Consider the following 9,014-nt stretch of genomic DNA (forward strand, 5'->3'; position numbering starts at 1 on the left):
ATTGCAGAGGGGAAAAAGAATTACAAATTACAAGATAAAAAAGAGAAGAAACAAGAATATTAAGTAACACCAGACTGAGACATTCAAAACGATTACTTAGCGGTTAAGCGTATGTAGCTAGTAATAGGGTCCCTTAACAGTCCCTTGCCTACTGTTAAACCTAAGTTTAGCTACTCAAACCATAAAGAGTCCCGGAATCTTAAGTTATAATTTAATATGATACAGATGGACCAAAGAAAGGCGGAAGTTGAGAAATGAACGCTTATTAAATTGGATATTCTAAAGATACGCAATCTTAGTTATACTTTACATAAAATTGGTTAAAAAGACCAAAATCAATAATTCATGGGTGAAAAAGATATTTAAATTTTGATATTGTTTAAATAGACAAAAGTGTAAAAATAGCCAGGATGTAAACAGTTTCATTCTACCCATTTTCAAATATTTTTTTAATTTTTAATTTACATCAGGATGTATCCAGTTTCATCCTCGCTATTTTTTAAGTTTAAACCAGGATGAATCCAGTTTCATCCTTGTTATTTTTTTTTGTGTCCATTTCACCCATACTAGTTTTTACTAGTTCATTAGAATCATGTTTTAAAAATATTAGGACAAATGATCCATTTTCAGTTTAATTTAACATTGTATCCGGTTAGAGCAAAGAAAGTCAGAAGTTGTGAAATTTGGCAAAACCTTTTAGTCAAAACCGCCTTATTCCCAATGACTAGCACAGCAGTACGAACACGATGATTTGAGAGCTGACTGCAATAGTAGGAGATAAAAATGTCAAGCCTACCACTCCCAGAAGATATAATCGTTAACATTCTTTCCCGGTTACCAGTGAAATCAATCTTACGATTCAGGTGCGTCTGCAAGTCTTGGTGTCGATTATTTCGTGACCCTGATTTTATTAAATATCATCTAGATCATGAAACTGAAAAAGAGAATTTTAGTCTTTTGTGGAGTTATAATGGAGACATTTGCTCCACAGACTACAATTATGAATATTCATCATCGTCGTTACAATCAAAACTCTATAATGAAACTGTTCATTTAGATTGCTCTGTCGATGCAGAATTAGAATCAAAATTTTACTATGATTACGAGAAACAAATGCGTAATAGGACATGTGATAGTTATTTTTCAAGGGATTATTTTTCTATTAAAAATTCTTGTAATGGTGTGGTTTGCTTGATTGCTCCCAGTATAGTTGTCCTTTGGAACCCATGTACAAGAGAAACCATGAAAATTCCATGTATAAACGGGTGCGATATTGGTTTTGGTTATGATTCTGAAACTGGTGAATTCAAGATGGTAGAACTTTCAAAAATCGATCCGATAAAAAGAAGGAGAACAGGCACAGGGTATTCAAATTCTGAAGACCGGGAGAATAGTCTGCGTGTCTATTCATTTGATCAATCAAATTCATGGAAAGTCATTCCAAAAATACCATACAAAAGTACTTCTTATGATATTATACTCTTTAATGGGGCTTTCCACTGGTTGGCAAGGCCATGTAATGGATCCAAACAGGTTTTAGTTTCTTTTGTCATGCATGATGAGAGCTTCCATGAAGTCTTGCTGCCACAAGATTTATATCGTGATGATTTAACTAGACCGCCTTCAGATAGAAGTTTGACAGAAGTGGTTGTCTTGGGAGGATTGCTTGCTTTAACTCATACTCTTTACCATACTCGAACAGAAATATGGGTGATGAAGGACTACAGAGGAACAGATTCTTGGACTCAACTTTGAATCATTACCTTGCGGATGATTTGTATACATCCACTTAGACGCTCGACTGTTATACGGTCTTTCAAGAATGGTGAGTTACTATTTCAAATTTATCCTCCTAGTCAGGATGGAACATGTCTGTTATTATATGACCCTAATCATGAAAAGGGTAGAGCTGTAGAAATCCTTGGTATGCCACCGCAAATTCAGAAATGCTATATTTCAATCAGTTCTTACATCAGGACCTTGGCGTCAGTGAGACGCAATACTTCAAAGGCAGCAACTCAAAGAAAGATGACACTTAGGAGCTGGAACAAGAGGCATTTGCTGCGACAAATTGGAGGAAATTTGAGACAAGTCGAAGCTGCTGATTAGATTTGAAGGTTAGGATTCTTACAGCTTCTTCATTGGTGAATGTGGTTATTTCATCATATATGGCATCATTCACAATCCTCTTAATCAAATGGTGAATGGAGATATTAAGAGTAAAAAGTTGGCATCTCTGACCAAACTCGTCAAATTCAGCCGAGTTACTCGCGAGTACTCGCTAATTAGCCGAGTCGATTCTGACTTCGTCACCGGGACATAGTAATTGTGGAGGTCGTCCAAGTCTCACCGGTCTTTGTGTGTGCTTGTATTTGAATTTTACTTGTTTATTTGATCGTCATGATTCCTTTAATGTTGAACAAGGATAGGTGTCGTGTTTGATATTTCGTGTTGTCCGTATTTCCATTGTTTATGTCATCGAATCAGTTTGTTAGTTTAAGAACAGAGTTCTCTCGATAACTATATGTTTGTGACTTTGTGTGGTGGATAACGTCCATGGAACTAGTTCCTAGAATGAATTTTCCATGACAATCTATGGATCATTCTCGAAAGGGATAACGTCCATGGAACTAGTTCTGTTAATAGCTGCTCAGGGTGTTCGCTGAAAAACAATCAAAGTATGACAACTGTCATGAACAAATACATGAATGGTGAGCCAAATTATCAATTTGGTCAATTGTCGTGCCTGTTGCAGTCACGTTTAGGGTCAGAGGGTTATTATTATTATTTTATTTTTATTTTTGAAGAGAATCAGAGGGTTATTTCAATTCATGCAAATTAGGTGAGCCCCACAACCCATGGAGAGACCATTATTAGTGAATATGAATGCGGGGGAAATGTTGGGCATCTAGAGAATATAGAGAATGAACCCTTTTTATCTTTTTTCTGTTAGAAATTCATTTAGATGTCATTGTTTGTTCGTTTCTCCAATTTTTGTGTGTAAACCTTTCAATATATACTGTTTGGAGTGATTTTATTAGAAAGTCCAGATTAAGCCGAAGTTAAACTACGTGTACAGTCGAATTTCCCCCATTTAATATAGAGACTTCAATACCAATAAAACAATGCACATACAACTAGCAGCATACGTTCAACATCAAAAGCATCATTCAGAACAAATAAACCAGTATGCTTTGAACACATGCAGACACAAAACTAGGTGAAACCCGGACTTCTTCGGGCGATATACTCGTCAATACTCTTCCCCAATTACGAATCCAGAATTGTCTTGGCTAAGAAAGAAGTAGTGAGTGACTTGGCTGAGTTTGCCGAATTTGACTATTTTCGTTGGAAATGCAACTTTCTACACATAATATCTAGGTGTTCCCTGGAGAACATCATGCTCTAAGAATCCTAACCTTCAGTATTTGATCTACAGCTTCAACCTTTGCACATCAAAAATTTTCCTGCAATTTTATTGCTGCAAATGCCTCTTGGTCCAGCTCCTAAGTGTCATCTTCCTTTGAGTTGCTTCTTCTGAAGTATTGGAACCTACCCAAGTCAAGGTTCTGATGTAAGAATTGATAGGAGAATGTTGCTTCTTAAATTTCTGTGGCATATCATGGATATCTACAGCTCTGCCCTTTCCCTGATTAGGGTCATATAAAAACAGACGTGTACCATCCTGACTAGGAGGATACATTTGAAGCAGTAACTCACAATTCTTGAAAGACCGCATAACAGTCAATCGTGCAATGGGATGTTCACGAATTATCCGTAGGTTGATGAAGCAATGTTGAGTCCAAGAATTAATTCCTCCGAATTCCTTCATCAACCATATTTCTGTTCGAATATTGTACACAGTATGGATTAAAGCAAGAACTCCTCCCACGACACCTACTCTTGTAGCACTTAAAGTTGTATTATCCTGATAAAAATGTTGTGGTAGTAGCACTTCCTGGAATCTCTTATCTTTCATCAGAAAAGAAACTAGAACTTGTTTGGAGCCATCGCAGGGCCTTGCCAACCAATGGAAAGCTCCTTTGAAAAATACAATCTCATAAGAAGTAATTTTGTAAGAGACTTTTGGAATGACTTTCCATGAATTTGATTCAAATGAATACACCCGGAGACAATTCTCCCAGTCAGAATAATGTGAAGATCCTACGCCATTTCTTTTTCTTTTTGTCGGAATCATGGGATTGATTCTTGAAAGTTCTACCATCTTGAATTCACCAATATCAGAATCATAACCAAAACCAATAAACGCATCCCTACGTGAAATTATCCTGGTGGATTCTCTTGTGGATGGGTTCCAGAGGATAACTATACCGGGAGCAGTCAAGCAAACTACTCCATTACAAGAATTATTAATTAACATTAAGCCCATCCGGAGCAAATCATTAAAATCAATAGAGCAATCTACATTAACAGTTTCATTATACAGTAATGATGACAACGACGACAATGAACATTCATAATTGTAGTCTGTGGAGCAAATCTTGCCTTGATAATCCCACAGGAGACTAAAATTTTCTTTTTCAGTTTCATGATCTAAATGTAACTTGATAAATTTGGGGTGACGGAATAATCGACACCAAGACTTGCAAACGCACCTGAATCGTAAGACTGATTTCACGGGCAACCGAGAAAGAATGTTAGAGATTATAACATCTGGGAATAAGCTTGACATTTTTATCTCTTACTACTGCAGTTGACTCTCAATTGTTGCAGTTTTTATTGGGATAGTTATGTATTCACCAATTCTTAACTGTTCAAATTTCCAACTTCTGACTTTCATTGCTGCAACTGCATATCATGTTAGATTATAATACTAAGATTCCCGTGGCTCTTTATGGTTTGAGGAGCTAAGTACGCAAAAAAAACAATGAATTACTCGACAGTCAACATGCTTTGATGCGTCGTGAAGCTAATAAGACTATATTTCCAACACAGCAAAAGCTGCAATACTACTAGTTTAATAACCATGAATAAGATCCTGGAAATGTGTGGTTTGTTGGTGCTCAACATGATATAGTCATAAGAAGAAGGCCAATCATTTGAATATTTTTCCTTTCAGATAATTTTTAGTCCTAGTTACTTCTAAGTTCTGCATCTAAGAATCGCTCTTTTAGACATAAAATTAGTCTTCAACTGAGAAAAGGTACGTTTGCACGTTTTACCTTTCAGCCACTTCCGTCAAAGAGATTTATTAGTGTAGCTTCTTGGTCCTGAAGGAACCGACCTTGTTAGTGGCTGATTGTTTAACAAGGGACCTGAGTAATTTACATTCCTTATCCTACTCAATAAATGACATAAATTTCCACTTGGTTCACTGCAGTAAGGTGAGCCGGCACAGTGCAATACAACACACGCATCCCAAACATGACGTGCATGTTGGTTTAGCCCACACTTTTAAATTCTTAACACTTCATGTCTATCCATTATACTCTAGCCTGAAACTGGGATGGGAAAACGATATGATGTATGATTTAGCTCAAAATTCTTTACTGAACTTCGTAGTGCCCAAACAGCACTTGGAGCCTCCATAATTGTGTCATAATCAATTAACAATCCATTGCACTTAACAGTTTCGGTTTTATTTATTTATCGGCCCCTATATTATAAGGGAAAAATCAAAACAAATTATGAGTTACATGCGACTTTCTAGGGAACCTAGCTCCCAATTGGTTTTCTCATGTGTAGTCATGCTTTTTCAGTTATGTTTTTCTTTTTTTCACGATGGTTTGTGACAATATTTATTTGTGCAAGTTCTTTTAATTTGTTTCCTTATGCTAGTTTGAGCTTACAATGTTAGGACCTAGTCATGATAATGTCTGAGATGGTGGAGAAATTTGAATTCGCACACAATTTATTCTGCCGATGAATATTGGAGAATGGGGTTTTTCTGTACATTAATTAAGTTGTGTGGACGGAAAAATCAAAGACATCAGGCAACAAAATACATCAGAAAATGTTAAATGGTTATCATAAAATAAAAATATACAATGTATGTCCATTACAAGATAATAGAATATCTTTTTTTGATAAAAAAAACAGTATAACTAAAATTGGATATTTGTTTCTCCAGAACATTTGTGGCAAGTATCACCTAAATTCCATCCTTCCATGTACGAAAAACTAGGGCTTAACCCGTGCCGTAACGACACGGGAAATGATATGTATTTCAAATATATCCATCGTTTGTACATATCATAATTGTTTGCTAAAAATCGATCAAGTTGATCCAAATCTAAATGTTTTTGAGGTGTTGGTTAATAAACATGTTTTAGCCTCAAACATTTTAATATTATATCTATAAGTCATACAATCCTTTAGGACAAATATAGTTAAACGTTAACCAATTTTTCAAAATCCTATGGGCCTATGAGTAATAGAACACCATTTCATAAACTTTTTCAAAACAAAGTAGTGTCCCTTCTTCGAAAAGAAATAAATCATCAAAGGTCGTTCACCAAATTTATAACAAATCTGAAACACAAAATTACTTCAAAATCAATTAGATTAATCTTATAAAATCTGTTAGCTTCAAGGATTATTTTTCTCCCTTTGGTGATATAAATTATTCTAAATTTACATAGATTTGTGTTTTCCTAAAGTTTAATAATCTGTAATTCTTGATCCATTTCGTTTTTTATCTACTTATCTTCTCTCTTTACCTATTACCATGAATTATTTCTCAAGCATGCATAATCATATGAAGTCGAGGAGAAATGGAAAAAACATAAATCATGACAAAATATGAGAATAAAGAGAGATATGATAAACTAAATCAATTACAATTGATTCGCGTGTAGCCTTGTATATGGTCAACTTTTTTTATAGGTTTCGTCTTCTTACCTGCCCCGACCCGACAAATCTAAAAACCATAGCTATTGATTTATCTTCTCCCTAGAAAAATCTGGCCTTTAATATTTATTTTAATTAAAAAAAAAACAAATTTAAAAACTAATAAGAGCTCGCGGCGTAGCTTGTTGCTCGCTTTCCTGTTGTGTAATTATTTTTTTATTAAATTGAAAAGAAACTCTCAATGGATTTTTCCTGAAAAAATAATATCAAATAATTTTTTCTAATAAGTGCAACTAAATAACCTTAGGACACCTTTTTCATCCCACTACCACCACCACCATTAACGTCGTCACTCCACAATTCTCACCAACACCCACCACCATTATCCCTGGCGCCGATCCACCAGCCTTTCCCACCATCACAACTGCCATTAATGCCTATTGATTTAATATAAAATAAATTTATTATGTATTGTATTAATGAAAATATATTTATTGGATTAATTAAAAAAATATTTATTATGAAATATCAATAGAACATTTATTATTGAAAGTTAATTAAACTGATCATTTTACAACCGTAGATTTAGCTTTTCCAAGAATGAATCCATAATGGCATGGATGTTATATAAATTACGTATAATCATGTCAGATTATTTACTGAAAATAGCTTCTAGTCAAATTATTCTGGACTTTGAAACAGAAGCCCGAAGAACATGGGCTTTTTTATACATGTAAGATCATTTTGCAGATACCAATTTATTGTCAAATTATAACGTGTAATCTGGATAATCTTATAAGTTTCTGTGTAAGTTTATCTATCAAGATGAAATCAAAATTCTATTTCCATTAATATCTAAACAAATAGAAACAAAAAATTGGTTCTTGAAAAAACCACCTTTCTAAACCAAAAAGTTGTGAATATACTGAAACCCCGACGACCTGTGATAGCCAAGTTTTAATCACAAAATACATGCATCCCTAAATTTCACCATGAGGTTATTGTGATCAATAAGGTTATATTCGAAAATGTATACTTCAGCTAAATATACAACAAATGATATTCAAGAAAATGATAGAAACCCCAAACATTCATACATGAAACAATGTAATAAAGAAAATATTTTCTCAAATGTTGTTAGCTCAGAGTAGTTTGACTCGTCACAGATGTACGTTTTGGTGGACGGAGACTGAGAGAAAATTGAAAGAAGATTGAGCGGAACTATACTCTTGTACTTTTTCCTTTCTGCAATCTATATCCCTTCCAAACTTCATTTCTGATTTTCGTTTGCTCCAAAGTAAGGAATTAGAGTTTTCAAACCCACTCATCATACCGACTGTGAGAGAGAGAATCAACTGTTCAGTTTTATGGGAAGGTAGGTTCTTAATTTTCAGTTGATCAAATTTTTCCATTTTGATTTAGATCTTGATATGGGAATAAGAGAATATGTAATGAATTTTTCTCAATTAAAGTGTGTATTCATGGGATCGAACGAAACCATGAATTTACCAATTGGGAGGAAAAATCAGTATCGGTCTTTATCTTTCTAACTTAGAAAAGCTTCATTTTATAATACAGTACAAGGAAATAGGCAGAAAAGTATACACATCTAGGGTACAACCCTTACCGTAACGACACATCTCGATAATAAGTAAATTTTTTTGTATTGATTTTGACTTGTGCCCGTTTGTTTGTAGTAATTATATAACGTGACATTTTGTGGTTTTTTTTTTTGTTTTTCTTTGATCTTTCAGGTATTTTAACCGAGTTTATTTTATTTTATTAATAAGACGATCAACCAACTTCTAATTTATAATGTTACCTATTTTTTAGCGATACAAAATTAACATAGCCTATTGCTACTCACCAACCGTCGCCACCATTACAATACCATTTATTTCTCCACCACAACCGCCGCCTACCTCCCGTTGGCCGTTTGTCGTACTTCTAATTTTTAAATCACAAACATCATGAGTAAAATTACGGTTGAACAAACTTACATCGTTAACTAATTTATTTCATTACATTTTTTATTGTTATATACTCTGTTGTATTGCAATTACTTTTATTTTAACGGTTAGAGCCATGATTTATACAACCGGGTGCTAAAGGTAGCAAGGGTACCGTTTAGGCGATCTGGCGGTTATGATCATTTTTTTTAAATGGTATGGTATCATCCTAATTGTATGATATTTGTTTTTGTC

At 34.4% G+C, this 9,014-nt stretch overlaps 2 protein-coding genes across 2 annotated transcripts; one reads left to right on the forward strand and one right to left on the reverse strand.

The window, feature by feature from the left end:
- Positions 1 to 751: 751 nt before the first annotated feature.
- On the forward strand, positions 752 to 2,346 carry LOC113321174 (F-box/kelch-repeat protein At3g06240-like). Its single transcript, XM_026569055.1, has one exon. The coding sequence runs from the start codon at positions 784 to 786 to the stop codon at positions 1,753 to 1,755; it is 972 nt and encodes a 323-aa protein (XP_026424840.1). The 5' UTR covers positions 752 to 783; the 3' UTR covers positions 1,756 to 2,346.
- Positions 2,347 to 3,475: 1,129 nt separating this feature from the next.
- LOC113324024 (F-box/kelch-repeat protein At3g06240-like) lies at positions 3,476 to 4,693 on the reverse strand. Its single transcript, XM_026572363.1, has one exon. The coding sequence runs from the start codon at positions 4,691 to 4,693 to the stop codon at positions 3,476 to 3,478; it is 1,218 nt and encodes a 405-aa protein (XP_026428148.1).
- Positions 4,694 to 9,014: the final 4,321 nt, after the last annotated feature.

This window comes from Papaver somniferum, chromosome 11 (assembly GCF_003573695.1).
Source record: "Papaver somniferum cultivar HN1 chromosome 11, ASM357369v1, whole genome shotgun sequence".
NCBI classification, from domain to species: Eukaryota; Viridiplantae; Streptophyta; class Magnoliopsida; order Ranunculales; family Papaveraceae; genus Papaver; species Papaver somniferum.

Excerpts from the sequence above, each read along its gene's own strand:
- LOC113324024 (XM_026572363.1), bottom strand. The coding sequence starts at position 4,693 with ATGTCAAGCTTATTCCCAGATGTTATAATCTCTAACATTCTTTCTCGG.
- LOC113321174 (XM_026569055.1), top strand. The coding sequence starts at position 784 with ATGTCAAGCCTACCACTCCCAGAAGATATAATCGTTAACATTCTTTCC.